The 23,759-nt window shown below is 48.1% G+C and overlaps 1 protein-coding gene across 1 annotated transcript in view; it reads left to right on the top strand.

Annotated features, from left to right (window-relative positions):
* Window positions 1–23,759, top strand: part of Pcnx2 (pecanex 2) — a 150,676-nt gene that overhangs the window by 79,245 nt on the left and 47,672 nt on the right. Inside the window, exons 19-22 of the mRNA XM_032887445.1 lie at window positions 782–932; window positions 10,184–10,325; window positions 12,481–12,658; window positions 20,912–21,022. Coding sequence (XP_032743336.1) covers window positions 782–932; window positions 10,184–10,325; window positions 12,481–12,658; window positions 20,912–21,022 — 582 coding nt within the window. The remainder of the gene's footprint in view (window positions 1–781; window positions 933–10,183; window positions 10,326–12,480; window positions 12,659–20,911; window positions 21,023–23,759) is intronic.

Here is a 23,759-nt window from a genome sequence, read left to right as displayed (position 1 = left end):
CAGTGTGACAGGCTGGGAACAGACACCAGACCTCCATCAGTAGAGGGAGAAGTCACTGTATCTGGACTAAGCCACAGTGATGGCTATTTGGAGACACACACACACACACAAATATATACATATACATATACATATACATATACATACACATACATACATACATACATATATATATATATATATATATATATATATATATATATATATATACTGAGAACAATCTAAGCAGAGGCTACATGGTATCCTGCCTTACAGTTCTTACAGAATATTGTTGCCTTGTCACAAACAAGGGACGTCCACCACGGCCACATCCTCCCAGGACTGCTCTATCAGCTGAGTGTGCTGGTCTCTACTTTTGAAAAGAGACAATGTGGGGTGTGATGCCGGGGGCAGAATTCTCCCAGTCTCTTCCAGGGGTCACTCCCCCACCTTGTTCATAGCAGTTCTCAGCACACAGGTCTTCCTATGAGAGGGCAGGGGTAGGGGGCAGGCTCAGTCAGTACCCTGGTGGCCTTACAAGCCTTCCAGCTAGCCTGGACTACTGAGTGAATTCCAGGCCAGTGAGAGACTGTCTCAGAAAACCGAGATGACAAATGGGACCTGAGGAATGACATCCAAGATTATCCGCTGACCTTTTCATGCATGTGTGTGCATGTGTACCTGCACATACATGACATGCACAGGCCAAAAAAAAAAAACACAGGAGGGAAGGCGTGATGGCAGATGCCTGCATTACTCAAGAGTGTGTTTGTGTTGACCGTTGACCTCCCCCTCCCCACAGCCTTTTCTCAGCATCGTGCTCTTTGCCCTGGCGGGCACCGTGGGGCTCATCACACACCACCTGCTCCCTCAGCTCCGGAAGCACCACCCCTGGATGTGGATTTCCCACCCTGTGCTCAAGAGTAAGGAGTACCAGCAGCGGGAGGCAAGAGGTCAGTGTCCCAGTCTTGGGAGGGACAGCAATGCGGTGGGTGTCCGTCTTGTGACCCAAGTGTGCAGCTCTGCCCGTGAGTGCGATTGGTGCCACAGTGCTGCACTCTTCGGAGGCAGCGGGGTTGACTGTGCGTTTGCCCATAGTTACAAGAGCGGAGTCTAGGCGTCTCACAAAACAGGCCACTCAGGTGGAACTGGAGAGGACGTCTGTCAAATTAGCTATAAAGTCCTGTTAGCGTAGTCACTGCTCATTGGTTTCATAGGGAGATTAGCATCTGTTGCTCACGCTTGACGGTTACAATTCTGGTCACAGTGACTGGTCACTGAGGAGAGAACCACTCCATACTCGAACATTAGCTACCCGGCCCTGGATTCTTGAGTTTCCACAAACTCGCTTTGTGTAGACAGTAGCTGTATCTACATGGGTAGATACATAAAAAAAAATTGCCTCTACATAAAAAAAAATTAAAATGTAAATTGGGTAAAACTCCGTAAGCCCCTCTGCTCTGCAGTTTCCTGCCCTGCAGTTTCCTGCCCCACACGCATGAACAGACGGAAGAACAAATGACCTGGTCCTACTTTCAGACATTCAAAATGAATTCCCAGTAAATACTAAGGCATTGAAACTGCCTAGAGCTGCTGGGTGCACACGGTCAGCTCACTGTGACCTTTGGTTACAACTAGAGTTCGGTTGTGCACGGGGTGGGCGGAGGCACCAAAGGACTCCAGGAGGCTCTGGATTTAGAGACTTTGGCATCTTATGATGACAAAGGGGAGGTCAGGAAAAGGTCAGAAGAGGGAAGGAAGATATGGTAGGATTAGTGGCAGCACCGTCCAGCACGGAGAGCCTGTGGTAGGCAGGGGATGGCTCTGGCTGGAACCAGAAGCTGCCTGGACTGCGAACCGTTTAAGATGGAGAAGGAGTGATGAGCAAGGAACTGTGTCTGAAACCTTTACCTTCGGAGGAGAAACGAACGCTCACAACCCAGGCTCCAGTTCCCACAGCTCCTCCCCGAAGAAGAGTCCGGCCACAGCACCAGGCTGGTGTGCTATTTAACCTCAGCGATTCCATGTGCTACTTGAGCTCAAATTGTTGCCATTTTACCAAGATCTAAAGGGGTAGACAGGAGAGGCACCTCGGTAAGGGTCCATGGCCCATGTCATAGACGGCTTGTGGAGAAGTTCTGTCCTTTGCTTTCTGCTGCCGTGGTAAACACCAGGACAAAAAGCGAGTTGGGATGGAAAGGGTTTACCTTGACTTTCAGGTCCTGCCCCTTCACAGAGGGGAATTGGGTCAAGAATTGAAAGCAGAGGCCATGGAGGAGTGTTGCTTCCTGGCTTGCTCAGCCTGCTTTCTTAGAGCACCAGGACACCAGCCCATGATGGGCTGCCCAGCCACCCGCATCAGTCATCCATCAAGAGAATGTCCCCTCAGACTTACCACAGGCCAGTATACTGGAGACAGTTCCTCATTGAGGGTCTCTCAGGAATGTCCAGTTGACAAGAGGGTCCTTTGGGGTATCCAGTTGACAAGAGGGTCCCTTGGGAGTGTCCAGTTGACAAGAGGGTCCTTTGGGGGTGTCCAGTTGACAAGAGTATCTCTCAGGAATGTCCAGTTGACAAGAGGGTCTCTCAGTGGTGTCCAGTTGACAAGAGGGTCCCTTGGGAGTGTTCAGTTGACAAGAGGGTCCTTTGGGGGTGTCCAGTTGACAAGAGGGTCCCTTGGGAGTTTTCAGTTGACAAGAGGGTCCTTTGGGGGTGTCCAGTTGACAAGAGGGTCTCTCGGGGATGTCCAGTTGACAAGCAGGTTCTTTGGGGGTATCCAGTTGACAAGAGGGTCTCTCGGGGATGTCCAGTTGACAAGCAGGTTCTTTGGGGGTGTCCAGTTGACAAGAGGGTCCCTCAGGAATGTCCAGTTGACAAGAGGGTCCCTTGGGAGTGTCCATTTGACAAGAGGGTCCCTCAGGAATGTCCAGTTGACAAGAGGGTCCCTTGGGGGTGTCCATTTGACAAGAGGGTCCCTCAGGAATGTCCAGTTGACAAGAGGGTCCCTTGGGGATGTCCATTTGACAAGAAGGTCCCTCAGGAATGTCCAGTTGACAAGAGGGTCCCTTGGTGGTGTCCAGTTGACAAGAGGGTCCCTCAGGAATGTCCAGTTGACAAGAGGGTCCCTTGGGGGTGTCCAGTTGACAAGTGGGTCCCTTGGGGGGGTTGTCCAGTTGACAACTGAAGCAACAGTGACACCTGCAGGCGGAGGATGGATGTTCTCGCCCTTCTTCCTGCAGCAAAAATACCTAACCAAAGAAACTTAATGAGAGAAGATTTGTTTGGGTTCTCCATTTGAAGGAGCAGTTCATCTCATCAGGGAAGGTCTGACCTGCAGGGGCTAGAGACAGCTGATCACATGGCATCCATGGTCAGAAAGCAGAGACAAACCAATGCCAGCATTCAGCTTTCTCCTGTTCCTTCAGCCTGGACCCGAGGCCGTGGAAGGGCGTCGTCCATAATTAAAGAGGGTTTCTCACCTCAATTAACCTGATCTAGATCGTCCCTCACAGCTGTGCCCAGAGGCTCATGTCCCCTGCCACTCAAGTTGACAATGAATGTTAGTCATTGTGGATGGATATTCAGATGAACTAGGAAACACACGGGACTCCGTAACAGGAGTGCTGAATCTGGTACCTGGTGCGATTCAGTAAATGTTGGCTAAATGAACAAATTGCCCATTGCTTTGTAAAGAAGGAAGGGAGGGTCCCTGCAGGCTGGTGTGTACAAGGAAACCTCTGGAGGTAGAGGGCAGGTAAAAGAACACCCTGAGAAGCATGCCAGTGGGGAAACCTTTAGACGTTCATTTTTCCATGCATTAGAATAAAACGAGTGAGGATTACATTATGTAAATTATAGTATGTAAATTATAAAACACATCAACTGAGAATCTCATTTAAATAGCAATATATATACACATATTATATATATATATATATATATATATATATATATATATAAATGTGCTATTAGTGATTTAGTAACAAGTCCCAGACTTGTAGTTCTGCGTGAGAACTACCTTGCACTGTAGCGAAGCTGGTCCCCGTTGCAGGCTGACTGGTCTCTGCATAGCACAGACATGACTCGGAGGGATGCCACGTTCTCTCACGCATCTTTCACGTCTGTCAGAGTGACTGAGAGTGTGGAAATCAAATAGAGCAAACCGTCGTGAAAAGCAGCAGCTTCCTGTCAGCCCGACCCCTCCCATCTCTGATGCCTCCTTTCCAAGAAAAATCACTTCCTCTTGGATAGCCTGTTGATTTACGTAATTCTTCTAAATAATGCTACAGTGTTTGTTCTGTGCCTTGGGTGTACCTGACTTGCTTATCTGTCGCCTTACGAACGAGGCTTCTCACGCCCCTCCTCTGGCCTCTCTGGTTGTCTGAGACCCTCATCTTCCCGTGCCAGGGGCCAGAAGGACTGAGCGGCAGAGGTGACAGTTGTAAGCTGTCACTGCAGTGAGGATGAGCTGTCATCTGCACCCTAAGGAGAAAGGGTCTATAGAATGCAAACTTAGGGAGGAAAGGTTTTAGGGACTCACAGTTCCAGGGCTTTCAGTCTTCCACAGCAGGGATGGCCTATCAGAACAGTTCAGTTCATGCTGGTAGGGGAATGAAGCAGAGGCTGTTCACATCAGGGAGGACCAGGACAAAAAAAAAAATGGCAAAGCTGGAACCAGGGGTCTGGTGGCACCCCCAAAAGCCCATTCCTAGGCTGGCGGTGCTCTTCTTCAAGCAGAACCCCCACCTCCTGAAGGAGCCGTGCTGTCCCCACACAGATGCAAATTATAAGGGCAGATTCCGTTAGCACTAGGGTGTGGGCAGAAATCTTAAAAGGAGGACTTTGTATCAAATGAATTCTTGGTGCTGTAAGGATTTTAAGTGTCGTCAAAATGAAGGAAGGGGGGGAGGAAAGAAGGAAAAAGATGAATGTGGCTGTTGCCTTAGGGTCTCTGTTGCTGTGGTGAAACACCATGCCTGAAAGCAGCTCGGGGAGGGAGGGGTTAACTCCACTCTGAGTTCCATTTAACAGTTCATTACCAAAGCCACGAGGGCAGGAACTCAAGCAGGGCAGGAACCTGGAGGCAGGAGCTGATGCAGAGGCCGTGGAGGGTGCTGCCTACTGGCTCGCTCCTCATGGCTTGCTCAGCCTGCTTTCTTATACCACACAGAGCCCAGGGGTGACACCACCCACAATGGGCTGGGCCCTTCCCCCATCCATCGCTATGTGAGAACATGCCCTACAGGTGTGGCTACAGCCAGGTCTCCTGGGTGTGTTCCATTAGTTGAGGTCCTGTAGCTTGTTTCAAGTAGACAAATGCACAGTGCTCTGCAAAGAACCTTTGTTGCTGGCTCACAACTGCTTGCAAGTTCTGCTCCAGGGGATCTGATATCTTTTCTGGCCTCTGCATTCATATGCATCCGTGTATGTCTGTTTGTGTGTGTGTCTGTGTGTGTGTGTGTGTCTGTGTGTGTATGTATATATGTATATACATGTATGTATATATGTATGTGTATATGTATATATGTGTGTATATGTATATATACATGGTATGTATGTATGTCTGTATATGTGTGTGTGTGCATACCACGTATGTAAACATGTCAGTCCCTCCTATTGCTCTTCAGCCTTTTATGTGTTTGAAAGTTTGCCACGGTGTCAAGCCTGCTCCATCAAAAATGTAAAGTACCCAGCGCATGCCAAAGACAGTCCGGAGTGCACTTCCAAAGCAGAAGACAGAGCATCGCAGGGCTTAGGATTTTATCCTGACCCACCAGGCAGGCGGTCCCCCTGGAAGGACACCCCCACATCCTCCCCCCCACTTTGATCTGCCAGGTTGCCTCCTTTGTCAGGTGCCTAACTAGACCTCGCATCTTCCCTGTCACTGGGCGGCCATCACAGAGAAAGGACAGAGTGCTGTGTGGTACAGCTGTGGCTCCCCTTCATCATCAGCAGAGAGTCCTAATTCAGATGTGAGGGGACACTAAACAGACCCGAAGAGGAGGTCAGTCAGCCTCACAGGAGAGGAAGAGACCTCCAGGCATGGGATGGGTCACAGGAAGCCCTGAAGCAGGATGAGGTTATGGGAGAAAAGAAAGGTCATGAACTTTGAGATTATGCTGGGCAGGGTCCAAGGGCAGAGCAGCCCTGGGATGTAAGTGCAGCCATTATGGAGAATGGAAGGGTAGCACGTGTGTCACTTGGAAGGACTTTACAGCCATAGTTCCAGCCCAGAAGGACAAAGAGAGCAGGGGTACCTGTAGATCACAGATGGTCCATGGCCATTTGCTAACCCCCGATGTTCATTCCACTCAGTAGGGTTTCTCCAGCACAGATGCCTCAGGGGTGACCCCCTCAATGCCCGGAGCAGAGAGCCTCAAACCTTCCAGCCTCTGCTGGATCCTGATCAGAATAGGAGATGGGTTTACAAACCTCGACAGCATCCTGAGGGTTCCTGATTAATTTTTAATCATTGGGAAGACCATTGTAGTCCCACGGGCACCTAAGCAAAACACAACCTGAAAACCCTTTAAGAAAATTTAAAGCATCGAACTGCAGTGAGCAGCCATAAACTTGTAAATGGCGTCATTATTTTGCATTCTCTCGCTCATGGGGCCTCATATTCTGAGGAAAAGAGGAAGAACAATTCTCCGGTAATGTGTTTTTATGGCCTCTTTGCATATCCAGGATGTTCCAAAGAGGCAGTTATAAAATACGATCATGCAGCTTTTATTTTTCACTGTGCCGTGTATGACTGCAGAGACGATATGGGGACCGAGGACACACGTTTGTCATGTTATCTCATTTGCTAGCTTATCTTATTATTAGCTTTCTCTGCTTGTCTCACAAGAAAGGATCGAGTTAAAATCTCAGAACTCAGGACTTGGGCTTTTGTGTAATCATCCTTCTCTATCGCTGGTCAATTTCGATGCGCCCCTGTCTGCCCCCAACATAAACATTCACGGTGTGATCTGCAGGCCCAGAGCTCGAAGCATCTCATTAGAATACATTACTGAGGTTGGCGGGATCCTGAGACAGGCAGGAATTAAAATGAAATTAATTTTCCATCAGAAGGTAAGTAAACAGACCCTGACCTCACAGCTTGGCAGCTGGGAGATCTCAGACCCACTTCAACTCTGCTGTTCCGTAATGATCTGTCCCTCCCTTTCCTTCTTCTTCTCCCTTCCCTCCATCCCCTTCCCCCTCCTTCCTCCCTTTCTCTCCCTCCATTCCACCTTACTGTATGTTTGCGTGTATGTCTAGGGCTCTATAAAACAGTAAGCAAACACTTTGCACAAACACAGTTGTCAGAGAACCTTGACAGCTCGGGCCTTTAATCCCAGTGCTCAGGAGACTTGGGGAGGCCGATGTCTCTGAGCTCAAGGCCATCCTGATCTTCACAGTGAGATCTGAGCCAGCTAGGGCTACATGAGAAGACCCTAACTCAACAACAACAACAACAGCAGCAGCAACAGCAAAGTAAACCCCCTAACTCTCACCTTAAAAAAGAAGAGATTTTTTTTTTTTTTTTTTGGTTCTTTTTTTTTTCGAGCTGGGGACCAAACCCAGGGCCTTGCGCTTCCTAGGCAAGCGCTCTACCACTGAGCTAAATCCCCAACCCCAAAAAAGAAGAGATCTTAATCTAGAGCCAAACGTGGGACCATGGCCCAAACGTCTTGGGTTACCCCTAAATGCATATGCAAACGTGGTAAATATTCCTGAGGATTTTACAGTAAGAACACAGTTGTAAATCAAGGCACTCTACTGATAGAAGTATCAGGTGGCTGGTGGGTTCTAGTGAGGCAGGTGGACAGCCTCAGCTCTAGGTCTCAGATGCTGTCTATTGATTTTGGATTTGGTTCTTCAGGTTAATTTTTTCCCCACATAAGCGAGACATGGAACGCCTCCACGGCCATCACCACGCATCATGTGCCTGGTGACAGCATTCTGTAAGGTGCAGGCATCAACCATCCTTACCTCTGTCTGTGTGGCCTGGCCTTTTGGGGGATGGGCAAAGTCAGGCTGTGGGCTCCTGGCAGTTGCTTTTCTCCTCTCTGTGACCAAACACGATGGAAAGGAGAAGCAGAGGATCACGGTCCACTGTGGTGGGGAGGCTGGAGCAGCTCAGACACTGTGGACGCAGAGTTAATAACAGGGCCTCTCTGTCGCTCCAGTTTAAGAAAGGAGCTCTGGGCTGGAGAGATGTCTCGGAGGCTAAGGGCACTGACTGCTCTTCCAGAAGTTCAGTTCCCTGAAACCACATGGTGGCTCACAACCATCTGTCATGGGATCTAATGCCCTCATCAATCATACTCAATGCTGTACTCATCTACATAAGATAAATACATCTTTAAAAATAGAGAGGGAGGGAGGGAACAACGAAAGAAAGAAAGAAAGAAAGAAAGAAAGAAAGAAAGAAAGAAAGAAAGAAAGAAAGAAAGAGAGAGAGAGAGAGGAGGGAGGGAGGAAGGAGGGAAGAGAGAAAGAAAGGAAGGAAGAAAGGGAGGGAGGGAGGGAAAGGAAAGGAAAGGAAAGGAAAGGAAAGGAAAGGAAAGGAAAGGAAAAGAAAGGAAAGGAAAGGAAAGGAAAGGAGAGGAGAGAAGCAAGCTCTGGCCGAGCCCAGAAGTGGTCATCTCCTTCAAGGCCCAAGCTACAGTGGCAACTTCCGGTTAACTACCACACTCCTAAAGGTTCCGCAGTGTCCTAGAAAAGCACCACCAGATGGGGACCAAGTGTGCAAACGCACGAACCTGTGGGGACGATTCACATCCAAACTACCCTGAATCTCCTTGAAATGCTAACATCTTAGACACATGGCTTAGAGCAGCAGTGGGGACCGTGGTTTCTCACCTACACTCAGACACATGCATAGATACATAGACAGACACACAGATAACACAGAAACGCAGCCACACATGCAGACACAGACACACACACACACACACACACACACACACACACAGCTTGGATGGTTGGGGCTCATTGAATAAATCATTCCACTTTTACATATTTGACAAGCTCTGGTGTTGCGTTCAGAGCCGTCTCTGGCCAGGTTCCCATTGACATTTCTTGCTTTCTGTTTCTTCAGTGAGTAACAGGGCCATGGCCACCGGCTTCTCTTATCATGGTCTGCAGCAAGGCCCTGTCGCCTCGGTGGGAAGACTCCCACCTCCCCCTCGCCCCATCTCAAGCCACTCTTGTTGCCACACAGTGGAAAATACCATTTCCTAAAAGTAAATATGACACGTTTTTGAGGATCTGCCATGCACACCCTTCCCCGGCCAGATGGCTCCCTACTCCCTCCAGCCATGGCGCTTCCCAGTTTCCTGTGACGCGCTGTGGTGACACAGCTTGGCTCTCTCTCCCTTTAAGGTTGTCGTGTTTCTCCGAACTGGTGACAAATGTTGATAGAATTCTGCGATGTGTTTTCGGAAGCAGGTTGAACGTTTCTGATATGATGGCCTCAATCTGACACTGTTGATTTCTTATAAACGGAGAAATCAGGGGAAAAAATTATAAAGAGAGAAATTTAAACAGCTGATCTTTCGGGAGATTAAAATGGGAAAGGAGATGAAAGGGAATGGAAGGGGGAGGAGGGGAGAGGAGAGGAAGGGAAAGGGGAGGGAGGGGAGAAGAGGGAGCGGAAGGCAGAGGAGGGGAGGGCAGATGGGAGGGGGAAGAGGAGGGGAGCGGCGGGGAGGGTATGTTCCTTCCTCTGTATCCATAACCCTTTATGAACTTGGTTTTCCCTGTTTTAGTAGAGACTGACATATCTTTTGTTTTCCTTTGTTACCAACCCCAGATAAAGATTATTGTCCTTATCCAAATATATATAATTAGTGCCGAGTCTCCATATATAAATATTTATATATGGAGGCTTGGCATTTATTTGTCTTATTTGAAGAGAATTTGCTATAGAGAGAAAGGATTTCGTGACCGAGAAAGTAAAATATTGTGAGGCTGGAGGGGTGATGGGATGGGCTATGACTGTGTTTCACCACCCATAAATCATACCTGAGGAAGTCAGTTGTCTCGAAAACACGGGTGCTGACCTGTGTGCTGTCCTCTGTGGACGGGGCAGACTCTCAGCTGAGGGAGACAGTCATCATGGAGACCTGGCCCACCACGGCCTGCTGCAAGGGAAGAGCACGTGCTACTGACCTGAAAGAGCTTCTACTCAGAGTGGGCTTTGTATTTCTTTCAGATATCGCTCATCTAATGTGGTTCGAGAGACTCTACGTGTGGCTTCAGTGTTTCGAAAAGTATCTCTTATATCCCGCCATAGTCCTGAACGCTCTCACGCTTGATGCCTTCTCCATAAGCAACTACAGGAGACTCGGCACCCAGTAAGTGGACGGCCGTTTGTGCTCACACTAATGTGAATCACAATGTTTTTGGAACTGATTGGGATTCCTCCGAGCAGGCTGCAGAATCCAACGTCACAGCCCGTGAATACTGAGAGGAGCCAGGGTGGTTTCCTGTTCAAATCCATTCCGCACAGACACTAAGTGTTCAGTGACAGGGATGCAAACGAGGTTTGGTCTGCCCACAGTGGTGCCACGGATAAACATCGGGGGTCTGAACATCTCCCTGCAGAAGAGCGGTTGATGATGCTCCTCAGGTGACAGGAGCTCAGCGTGAAGTGGAAATCCCAGGGTCTTCACCGCTGCGCTCCAAGCTTCACAAATTGCTCCAGATCACTTTCATTTAGCAAATATCATGCATACTTCGGGGGAGAGGGGAAACAACCCTACTCTCACTTCCTGCATTTATCGAGAGGTGCCTCATCATACAAAAGGTGGGGCATCAGAGACGTCCCACCGCCAAGCTGCCCGTGTTCTTGCAAGCATGAGCGGTGTGAGGCTAAATCACTGGTTTCATAGATGAGAATTAGTTCTGAATTTACAGGTGGGAATCCGCTTGGTAATTTGCAGACCTGGCCTTCTGACGGAAGGTGAGAAGTCACTGGCCAAATACACTGTTACGGTGGGAGGAGATGCAGAACAGCAATACTGTAGAAGGGAAGGTTTCCCACACGTCTGCCTTGGTCAGCCATTTAACCGATATCGTGAGAGAGAAAAATTAGGGGACTGACTTGAAAGGTCAGAAGATCACTAGAGCAGCAAACAAGAAACCTTGGAGGAAAGGTGTGAAGTTGAAACGGCTTTATAAAAAATAAAAACTCCATTTGTCTCAGTGCTTGGAGCATAATGTTGGCTCTTTCCACGTTCTTGTTTCAGAAGGTCGCTTGTCATGAGGCAGTGCACGTGGAGCAGACCCTAGCTCAGACAGCACACTGTGTGTCTTGTAACTGTCTAGGTTTTTCTGTGGAACGCTCTTACGTGGCACCCATGCCCTCAGATATGCCCTGAGTGCATTCTGTGACTGCCGAGGAGAACAGGACTCTGGGACACCATCTTTGATGGATAGTGCCCCAATCTCCTTTCTGTCACAGTGATAAAAACATTCAGACCAAAAGCAGCTTAGAAGAGGAAAGGACTTACTAGGCTTACACTGCCGGGTCTCTTGCTGAGGGAAGTCAGGGCAGGAACTGAAGTAGGAGAGAGCTTTACTTAACCACTCTAGTCTGCGGTGTGAACCCAGAGCAGAACCTAATGCTGAGGCCCGCTAAAGTCTCAGGCAAGAGTCAGTTTTATCTGGCGCATCAGATGGTTCATACTCCTGAGGTTAAGAAGAGTCACCTGAATAAAAGCATAATACAGTCGCAAAGACAAGCTGCACATGGCAAAAACATGCTATTCCATACAGCAACCATATGAGGAACAACAGCTGAAGTAAACTCACTCCTTATCCAATACACCCGAGAGGGACACAAAGACACATCCCAAGAACAAAGTCCATGCTCTTGAAGAAACTGAGGTCACAAGACTCTTGTCTTGTTTTCTTGGAGTTTTCTCACAAGCATTCAGAATTCCCCTCACATGACTCTGTTCTTAGACTGTTTCCCACAGAGCTTGAAGCGGAAACCATTGGAGGAATGGTGCTTGCTGGCTCTCTCTCCCAGGTCCACGTTTAGCTAGCTTCCTTACACAACCATGCCTGCCTGGTGCTGCCTTTAGTGGGCTTGACACTCCTATGTCAGTTAGTAATGAAGACAATCCCCAACAGACATGCTGCAGGCCAGGCTGATCCATGCAATACCTCAATATTGAGACTCTCTTCTCCGATTGATGACTCTAGGCTGGGTCAGGTTGACAGTTAAACCTAACCAGGACAGACATAAAACATCTTCAGTGGTAAAAGAGATGGGCCAAGGAGTCAGTTCAGACCAAGTCTCCTCCGTTGAAGCTTTTTCCCTGAAACCTCAGATGGTCACCCTGTTCTCTGAGGCCCTGCTCCCTGTGTGCAGATGTGGACAGTGCCAGGACCTCCACATTGGCCTTCTGGGCCTGCGCATGGTATTTGCATAGTCTGACCTCAGGGGACCATAGTGATTATAGGGCATCACGTGACGTTGACCGGGCCTCTTGTTTTTCACAGCTGGGACATTTTTCTGATGATCACCGCAGGCATGAAGCTACTGAGGACGTCATTCTGTAACCCAGTTCACCAGTTCGCCAACCTTGGTTTCACAGTCGTCTTCTTCCACTTCGACTACAAGGACGTTTCTGAGAGTTTCCTCCTGGATTTCTTCATGGTGTCCATTGTCTTCACCAAGGCAAGTCCCTGGCTTGTTTCCTTCATTTTCAGTGATGGAGAGGGTGTGTGCTATGCTGCCTGACTTTTTCTGGGGAAATTTAGAGAAAAACAATTCACCAGGAATGAAAGACAATATAGATAAACCAAAGTCAGGATCCCACTGAACGCCAGCTTCACGGACCAAATAACTTATTGGGGTTATTGACAGGATCTTGAGAGACACACTGACAGTTGCCCCACAGGAAATATAGCATGTCTCACTCAGACAACTACAGACCTGCAAGGTCCACATCTCTCACCAGAGCTTTTCCTACTTTGTAATCCAACACCTGGCAACTCCATGTGCACTGAGACAGCAAGAAGTGGTAGTTAGACCCTCAGGGGAGGATCTAGTGATCCTCATCCTCATAGAGGTCCCAAGCCTCTTTTCATGAGCCTCCCTAATCTGGAGCCTCCACTGTAACTGAGGCTGTCCTTTCAGTAATGGCATCTCACAGTGCCAAGCCTTAGCTACTGCCCTTGTCTCCCCTATGTCTTCAAACCTAATATCACATGGGAGATGACTCTACTTGCCAAGTTTGGCTACTAACCTTAGGGTCTTCCTTGGCCTTTTATAGACCACAGTGTATGCTGACCCTGAGCAAACACTTCTCAGATTTTAACCTCAATAATAACTGGACTCTTATTCACCACCACTGGCTCTGCATACCCAGCTAAACAGCATCTATTGTCCTAAGAAAGCAAAGGTTTTATACCCAGCTAAATAGCATTGATTGTCCTAAGAAAGTAAAGGTTTTATACCCAGCTAAACAGCATCGATTGTCCTAAGAAAGCAAAGGTTTCCTCATTGCTGCTGGCCTCTTTTTAACTGCAGCTGATTCTTCAGCCCCAGATGGCCAGAAGCCACTGGTTTTTCTTCAAAATATCCTCTTAATGGTGCTGATAGAGTTGTTGAGACACTCTCAAATCCTTCTCATGCTTCACAAGCCAGACCTCTGTCGTCTGCATTTCCCTAAGCAGTTCCTCCCAAGTTCCCACAACAGGGCATCTAGGCATTCAGTGTCTTTCCAGACCAAAGCTCTAAAGTCATCTACCTTCCTCCTATATAATAGTCCAAGACATAAAAGCCATGTGGTGGGGTCCATCACAACAAATTCCCACTCCTGATACCAATTTGTATTCTAGCTTCTCTATTATTGTGATAAAAATTCTGATCAAAAGCAACCTGGGGAGAAAGGGTTTATTTCATATACCTCTTATAATATATCATCAAAGGAAGCCAAAGGCAAGAAATGAGGCAACCATTATAGATGAGTGCTGCCTACTGAGTCTCTCTAATCTAGGTCTCCCTGCTGAGGGATGACACAGTCCACAGTTGGGCTGGACCCTCCTATACCAGTCGTTAATAAAAAAAAATCCCTACAGACTTGGCCACAGGCCAGTCTGATAAAGACAGTCCATCAATTGAGACATCCCTTCCCCAGGTATGTGTAAGTTTGTGTCAAGTTGACAAAAAACTGAGGAGCAGGGTTGGGGATTTAGCTCAGTGGTAGAACGCTTGCCTAGCAAGCGCAAGGCCCTGGGTTCGGTCCCCAGCTCTGAAAAAAAGAAAAAAGAAAAAAAAACCTGAGGAGCACAGCCTCAGTTTATGATCTCTCTGCATCCCCCTCCTGGGTGTTGGTATTATAGGTGTGCACCGCCACATTCACTCTGTACAATGTTGGGGCTGGAACCCAGAGCCTCATGACTGCGAGAGAACTGCTGTGTCATGTGAGCCACCTCCTATGATCCTTGTGAATTATGGGTTAAAATACCAATGATTTCAGAAAGACCCAAAGTAGGGACTCTCCTGTTTTCTCCAACTGAAGGAGAGCTTAGGGCTATCATTTGAGTAATCAACTTTAGGCTAGGAGAACAGCTGAAGGGGGTCGGGAGGAGCAGAGACAAAGGGCAGAGAAACAGGCATCCTGTGAAGGATGAGAGAGCCCCAGCCTATCCTACTCCTCTCCAAGCTCACCCCTTGTCTGCAGAGAGAAACGTCAGAAAGCTGCTGCAGTGAGGAGCAAGAATCTCACCCCAAACATAGCTTTAACGAAGCAGGCAGCTGTCCTGACAGTGAGAAGTCACGTCCCCCAGAAAGGTTCTGCCTGCAAGACCCATGTGTGTGCATGTGCATGTGTGTATGTGTGTGTGTATATGTGTGTGTGTATGTGTGTATATGTGTGTGTATGTGTGTATGTGTGTGTATGTGTGTGTGTGTGTGTGTGTGTGTGTGTGTGTGTGTGTGTGTGTGTGTATGTGTGTGTGTGTGTGTGTGTGTGTGTGTGTATGTGTGTGTGTGTGTGTGTGTGTGTGTGTGTATGTGTGTATGTGTGTGTGTGTGTGTGTGTGTGGTGTGTGTGTGTGTGTGTGTGTGTGGTGTGTGTGTGTGTACGTGTGTGTGTGTGTGCGTGTGTGTGTGTGTGTGTGTGTGTGTGTGTGGTGTGTGGGGGGGTGTCTAATGCTCATCTACATGATGGTTCCTAACAGTAGTAATACTGCATTCTCTTAATGTATGTCCTAGAGGCTTTCTAGAAATTTCCAGTGCTGGGTTTGCAGGCAGCAATGCTTTCAGGAATCACTCATTGACCGGGTGTATTGGCTATAATTATAAGATCTTAGTCATGGGAGAGCAGAGAAGGATGAATCTCACTGGCCGATCAGCTTAACTGAACTGGTGAGCCCTTGGCTTTGTGAGAGACCTTGCTTCAAAATATAATGGCGGGAGCACTTGAGGAAAGACTCCTGACTTCCATCTCTGGCCTTTGACCACACGGATGTATGCTTGTCAACATACACACACACACACACACACACACACACACACACACACACACACACACACACACCACACCTATGACACCTATGTAATATAGGAAGGAGAATGTGTCTCGGTCAGTAACATGCTTACCTAACTTGCACAAAGTCCAGGACCAGCTAAATCAAGTATGGTGGCATGTGGCTGTAATCCTAGCACTAAGGAGTTGGAGGCAGGAGGATGAAAAGTTTAAGGTCATTCCTGACTACATCGAACTCTTCATGAGAGTTGCAAGACCAAGAAAACCCTTGCGATGTGCTGGGATCTGCCTGGTCCATCCAGATCTGTCTGGGTCTCAGTAAGTTGTGTGAGGAGGACACTTGGTGGCTAGGAGGAATATTTGATCGTAAGCAGACCAAAGATGGCACGGTCCTTGCACAACATCCCGCTGGCCGTGGGACATCCGTAAGAATCACTTTGTCTTAGTACCGTTTGCAAGAGGGTGTGTATGCATGACCTGAGAGAACCCAGCCATCCCCTAACACATTAAACATGAAATTCCACAGACCATTAATTCAACCAGCATGCTTTTGCCACTCAGGAAATTAAAATTAATGGTGGGACTGTTCATGGTGATTGGATAATTGCTACCGAGCCACGGTGTGCAGCCTTGCTAGGGGGGACCACAGTTCATGTTCAGGGTCTCTGTAGCAATCTCTAAATGGCATTTCCTTGTACTTTGTGGGTCTTACATTTAAAATAAAATGCCTTTTTAAAAATAGAGTTCAGCCTTTTACAAAAGAATTTAATTCAGAACACTTTGTTCGAAAAGCAGCTCCTGGGCTGGGAAGAGGGCTCAACTGGAAAGGTAAGTAACCTGCATATGCATGAAGACCCGAGTTCAGATTCCTTACATGAAACCCCCAGCTCGAGGACACGCACCTGTCATTGCAGCTCTGTGTGGGTGGTGGGAAAGCTTGCTGACCAGCAGCAACCACGAGATTCAGCGAGAGACCCTAGTTCCAAAAATAAGAAAGCGAGCATTTGAGGAGGTCACATGACACTGACCCACGGGTGTACAGACATGCACACACGTGAACATGTACACACACACAATGAAGTTTCTACGGGTGCCAAGCTCTGTCCCAGGGTTCTCAATGACCAACAGTGTGACGGTTAGCACAGCCCTGGCACTGTGCATGGGCCAGGAACCACTCTGAACACCCCATCCATCTTTGCAGCTTTCCTGACCGTGCTTTTCAGTTTATAAGAGGGAAACTGAGGCACGAGAGTAAAGTGAATTGTTGCATGGTCTCACAATGGCGTGTGAGAGAACTAGGTTCGAGTGCAGGCTCTCAGGCTAAGCCTGTATTTTGTGGTGCTGTCAGCCAAGTCTAGGACAGGAACTTCTCCAGTAAGGAGTCATCCTACTGAAGGTTCTAGAAGAGGTGCCCAGTCAGCCTTCATGACTGGAAAGCGAAGGTGCTGACCTGGCACTTTAAGGAGGGGGTGGGGGTGTCAGGCACGTGAAAATCACAGAAGTTTTTGAAAGGTGCGGAAGTTTAAGATGGGACACATGTTTCAGGCTTCGTGGTGGCTGGGGGGTGCAAAGACTTGGGGAGAGGAGGTGTGTTCTAAGCATTTAGAGGTGAAAACAGGAGAAGCATCGTAATGGGGACCCTGAGGTCAGAGCAGGAGTGCTACCAAGTTAGGGCCTGATCCCATGATGGCTAAACATTGGGAAATAGGTGTAGCTGGCCAGGAGTCACATGTCTGTGACTCTAGATGGTGTGAGTGTCTGAGTGTGTGTGTGTGTGTGTGTGTGAGAGAGAGAGAGAGAGAGAGAGAGAGAGAGAGAGGGAGGGGAGGAGGGAGGGAGGGAGGGAGGGAGGGGAGGGAGGAGGGAAGGGAAGGGAAGGGAAGGGAAGGGAAAGGAAGGAAGGAAAGGAAGGGAAGGAAGAGAGGAGAGATGTTTGGAAACAAAGCCCTCCTATGCAGTGAGCTCTGTGTCTTTGAACTTCATCCTCTGGAGCGCAAGGATTACAGAACAAATACCTCAATGTCTCCTTTGGAAGTCACCCATATGGCTCATGACAGGGACTTGAACCAGCACAGCGGAAGAGCAGTGGAGAAGGAGGACAGGAAAGGGGCAGAAAGAGACTTGGAAACTGCTGGTGGCCTGTCTGGGGAAGCCACATGGGAACCGGGGAGGGAGGGCCTGTTGTTTCAAGTGACACTGAGACGGTGTCTTACAGAAGCAGAAGAGAAGGGTCAGAGCTGGAATGTGGTAGATGAACTCCTGTGCCAAGAGACTGGGGTGGAGAATGTAGTTACATTAGTGTCTAAGGGGTGTATGGGAGGTGGTTCAGTAGCTAGAGTGCTTGCTGTGCAAGCATTAGGGCCTGAGCCGGAACCCAAAAACAAGACAGAGAAGTTGGGCATGGTGTGCATACTTGGAATTCCAGAGAGATGGAGGCCAAGAGAGCTCTGGGGCTCAATGACCTGGCAGCCTAGCTTACTAGGTGAGTTCCAGGCCAGTGAGAGACCCTTAAAGATGCACACACATAAATGTATACACACATGCATACGCATGGCGACACACATGCATACACATGGCTACATACATGTGTATGCACACACTCATGCACCACAACATATAAAATAAACCAGACTGGGAACTCCACATGGAACAGCCCATGTGGAGAAAAGTTCACACCTACAGATTACCCATAAAGGTCACATACTCTCTCTCTCTCTCTCTCTCTCTCTCTCTCTCTCTCTCTCTCTCACACACACACACACACACACACACACACACACACACACACGTGCCCATGCACACACCACAACATATAAAATAAACCAGACTGGGAACTCCACATGGAACAGCCCATGTGGAGAAAAGTTCACACCTACAGATTGCCCATAGGGGTCCCAGTCTGCTGACTCATGCTGCTGGGCCTCTGCCTTTTTTCTTCATAAACGATCTCTGTTTCTCTCACTATCCACTGTCCCTGTCAACTCCTGTTTGAGAACATGGGGAGTTGGAATATTTGTCTAGGGCATTCCAGCCCATAGTCTTAAACCCACATAGTCCGAGCATCAAGTCCTCCACACGTAGTTTTTCTCAGAATCCATGGAAAGGCAGGGAAGGAGATAGAAAGAGCTGACATCAAGGAACCCTGGCTTCTCCACGGACAGAAAATGGCCCAGGTCACCCCTCCCCCAAGACTTCTGTTTAGCATTATGTATTAAGCTGGCATCACACCCTTCATGATATTCATGATTTCCCTCATGAATGAGGGAAAGGAGACACCAGGAGAGATGGGGCCCCGGGCACAATTAGAGCAAGAAAAATGCTGGGTTTGGAAGCCTTCGATGTCTGATTACTAGTTTTGCTTATGCGTAAATACAAACTGCCATGCTAAGCAAAAAATAATTGTAATAGATTCATTTAATCACAATGCCGCTGTGCTGGACCCACACAAGCTCCGTGCTCACAGATGGGCCCTCCCTGGAGCAGCCTGTCTGACTGCATGGCTGGGCCTGACCTACTTACTAGCTTCTTGGGAAGGTGTCTGAAGAGCCTCCCAGGACACAACCACCCTGGGAAAAATGGAACAGAGAAACTTTCCGTCACTCAGGCCTTTGAGGGGGGAAGGGGGTATGTATCACTTAAGCAAGTCTCACTTGTGCTCACAGTTTTACGTAGACAGGAGCCATGAGAGGAATTCTTAATAGCTACTACACTAAGAGTTATCAACGTAGCGTCTGGGACAATGTAGGGCACGGAGACTGGGCTTCCTGTGAACTTAGGAGATGGCGTATCGGGCTGGTGAGGTGTCTCAGTTGGTGAAGGCAGTTGCTGTATGGGCCTGACCACCCCAGTTCAACCTCTGGAACCCATGTGAGAGCAAAGGACAGAACTGGCTATACAAAACTGTTAGCTTCTGACCTCCACACGTGCAGCATGGTGTGCATGCACCCCTCCATAGAGCATGCATGCATGTGCACACACACACGGGCACACACGCACTCACACACACACATGCTCACATGCACACATGCACACACACATGTGCACACACGCATTCACACGCACACATACTCACATGCACACATGCACACACACGTGCACACACGCATTCACACACGCACACACACATGCACTCATGCACACACAATTTTAAATAGTTACAATAAGATGAGACCTTGAACTGACAGGGCTTGCAAGAGCAAGGTCCTCTTGGCTATCAGGGCTTGTGCTGGTTGTCTAGCTGGTGTAGTTCTCCCTGCCCACCTGGCCTTTCTAACCGGCAGCTCCATAGGTGGAGCCATTTTTCCAAGTACTAGAGCCTCACAGATGAAATAGCACCAAGAGCAACAAGCTAGGGAAACGAGACGCTCAGCCAGTAAAGCGCTTCTCTCAATCATGGCAGCCTGCGTTTCTGCACAGAACCTGCACAGGGAGCTGACTGGTAGCGCATGCCTAGAACCCCAGTGCTGGGGAGAGAGACTGGAGGATTCCTGGGGCTTCAGGCCAGAGGAATCAGCAGGTTCCAAGCCAGTGAGCAACCTTGTCTCAGAGAACAAGCTGGCTCAGTGAGTAAGGCATTTGACACACAGCACGAGGCCCAGATTTTGGATCTCACCTGAACCCCACATGCATGCTCACCTGGACACATGTGCAGCTTTACACTCAAACAGGTATACACACATGCACACCATCATGTATATGTGCAAAATAATAAACAAATAACCACCACCGGAGGAATGACACCTGAGGCTGACCTCTGGTTCCTCATGCACACATATAGGAACACATACCTACATTCCCACATGTAAACACAAACACTCACACCACACATGACACGTGAACACATACAAACACACACTACACACGCATGTGATCACACACAAACACTCACACACATATGCAAACCCACACCATGCACACACATGTGAACACAAACACATGCAAAACATATAAACACCCACAACACACACACATACTCACACACACAAGTAAAATAAACAAAGTTGACCATGCCAGTGGAAACAAGAAGTTGACCTCTGTTCTTTCCATTCATGCACACACATGTGCACCTGCACACACACACACACACACACACACACACACACACGCCTGAGAAACATCGAGGACACTGGGATTTGTACAGATATGCTGAAAATGTCCCCTGTGAAGAACAGCTGTGATTATTGCTATAAGAAGGGCAGATACACTGCCCATGTGTGGACCTGCTGAAATGAGCCAGCCGCAGCTCTAGTTGACCTTGGCCTCTGGGAAGCATCATCAGACACGTCTCACACGGCCTGCAGGACAGATGACACTGTGACACGGAAGCAAGCAGTGACCTTGTGGCCTCTACCCCACAGACATCGTCCTTTGAGTGACCTTGATGTGGTGACCAGGGCCGGCTCTGTCTTCTCTAACCTGTCTCTCTCTGCTTTCAGCTTGGAGACCTGCTTCAGAAGCTGCAGTTCGTCCTGGCCTACGTGGCCCCTTGGCAGATGGCCTGGGGCTCTTCCTTCCACGTGTTTGCCCAGCTCTTCGCCATCCCTCATATCCTTTCTGCTCACTCTGTCCTGCCAAGCTGAGGTTGGCATCTTACAGACAGGAGCCCTCACCGACCTGGCAGTAACAGCCCTGTACTCTGTCCGATTGCATTTAAATGCATTTAGGAGAGGCACTCAGGGTCCCCTTCAGGCCACTTAACCTTAAGAGACATCGTGTCATTCTGGAAGCTGCCTGCTCCTCAGTGCATGCACAGCGGTTATTTTTACACGTGTGTGTGTGTGTGTGTGTGTGTGTGTGTGTGTGAGAGAGAGAGAGAGAGAGAGAGAGAGAGAGAGAGAGAGAGATATATACTGAGAAGCATGTGCTATGGTGCACATGTGAAGGTCAGAGGGGAATTTATGGAAAAAGGTTTCCCCCCTCCCAACGTGTGGGTCCCAGAAACAGAATTCAGATTCTGCAGCTGGCTGACACAAATTTCACATTTCTACACCCTTCCTTCTCCTAACTCCAGGTATATGGAGTTCTGTATAGTCAGAAGGTTGGATTTTTAAATGGAGAATAACTGGTTAAATAATTGGGTCGACTTAGGCAAACTTGTTCACATCTATTTACCCTTACACGTTATAGGGTTAATGGATTCGATATATTATTTATTACCTTGTAATATAATATAGTTTTTACATCTACCCTCATTAATATTGAGAAATCTAGAATTAGATACAAGGAGAATTACCCTGAAAAAATTTTGGAGCCTAAAAAAAAATAAATAAATAAATCATAGTTTTATTTTGTGGTTGCTAGGCAGACCTGGTTTCCGTACATTTTTAATGTGTTTCCCCAGAATGATTAGCTTTAATTCGATTTAGTTCAGCTCAAAGCAAATTGGAGATGCCGTTTCTAATGATCGCGCCGACACAGATAACTGAATTTTATGCCCAGCTGTAGAGAGACAGAGAGACGTTGATTAAAGGAAGCCATTCGTGGTGATGCAAACGTGCAATCCTTGCTTGCAGAAGCAATGAGCGGGAGAATTGCCTACAGGTTCCAGATAGGTAGGACCTACATAGGTCCAGGCCAATAAGGCCATAAAACCAGACTGTCTCACAATAACAAGATGAATAAAAAAGGCACCAGAATATACTTGAAGAGAGAGGTTAATACACTTCTCTTGATGCACACTTAATATCTGTCCCTCGGGGTTTCTTTTCCCATGGATTTTAGACTTTCAATACCCGTGTTTCTGATCACGGGGTTCAGAGCAGCTGCTGTCAGAGCCTCAGGAGGAACCTGTAAGCTGAATAGATTCCTGGGAGGAGCCCGTAAGCTGAGTAGATTCCTTGGAGGAACCTGTAAGCTGAGTAGATTCCTGGGAGGAACCTGTAAGCTGAGTAGATTCCTGGGAGGAACCTGTAAGCTGAGTAGATTCCTGGGAGGAACCTGTAAGCTGAGTAGATTCCTGGGAGGAACCTGTAAGCTGAGTAGATTCCTGGGAGGAACCTGTAAGCTGAGTAGATTCCTGGGAGGAACCTGTAAGCTGAGTAGATTCCTGGGAGGAACCTGTAAGCTGAGTAGATTCCTGGGAGGAACCTGTAAGCTGAGTAGATTCCTGGGAGGAACCTGTAAGCTGAGTAGATTCCTGGGAGGAACCTGTAAGCTGAGTAGATTCCTGGGAGGAACCTGTAAGCTGAGTAGATTCCTGGGAGGAACCTGTAAGCTGAGTAGATTCCTGGGCACTGCACAACTTGGAGGTCAAACTCAGGAGCGTGTCCTGAGACAGATAGTGTTCTAGTTTTGTTTGTGTTGCCATGACAACCACTCTGAGGAAAGCAACTTAGGAGAGGGAAGGGTTTACTTGACGCACGTTCCGGGTTATGGAGGAATCGTCACTGAGAGGCACTGGAGGCAGAAACTCAAGCCGTCAATCCATCACGCCCTCCTTAAAGCCAGTGAGAAGGGTCTGCCTCCCAGCCTGCTCCCTCGTGCCATCAGCTTTCTTCACACAGTCCGGCCCGTGAAGTAGCGTCACACAAACATGGGTGGGTCTTCCCACCTCAGCAAACAATCAAGGTGATCCCTCACAGACCCGCACACGGCACAACACGATCTGAACAATTCCTCCAAGACCTCCTCCTGGGTGGTTCTAGGTTCTGTCAGGATGAGAGTTAAAAGTAGCAGCACAGACGGGTGCCAGGACTTGTGGTTTTGTTGGTGATCTCTGGTGGAACTAGAGAACTAGGCTGGAAGCTTTTCTCACTTGAAGATTTCAGAGAGTTAACTGACGTTCCTCACAGGAAATTGCTTTCTCATCTTGGTGGTCAGGACAGAAACATACTTGTGATAATCACTAAGTAATAATGTATTCTAGATTCTTTAAATTTTTTAAAGTTATTAAAACATTTTTTAAGTCACCCATCACTTCTGGTTCTTAACAATCCCCCCACCTCCATAAATCTCTGAGGCTTGAGAGGAGGCTGTGCACTCCAAAGTCTCTGTCACCATGTGGTCCATTATAGTAATATGTCACTAGGAATAGTTTTATGGTTACGTTCATTTAGCAGAATAATAGTAGGTGTCCCATAGGACCAGTGGTCTCTTCAGTCTCAGGTTCTTGCCTTCATTAATAGTTTGAGGTATGAACTCGATCTCATGGATTGAGCCTTAAATCCAGTTTTGTTTTTTTAAGTCGTTGGTTAGTCCCCTAATGCTGTGCCACTAGTGTGACAATGGGCATATCTTGCAGACAGGTTATTACTGTAGCTTGCAGGATTCGCAGCAGGGTGGGTG

The sequence above is a fragment of the Rattus rattus genome, chromosome 17 (assembly GCF_011064425.1).
Source record: "Rattus rattus isolate New Zealand chromosome 17, Rrattus_CSIRO_v1, whole genome shotgun sequence".
Classification (NCBI taxonomy): domain Eukaryota; kingdom Metazoa; phylum Chordata; class Mammalia; order Rodentia; family Muridae; genus Rattus; species Rattus rattus.
The sequence above is the reverse complement of the archived record's forward strand: the minus strand, read 5'-3'. Positions and strand labels throughout refer to the sequence as shown.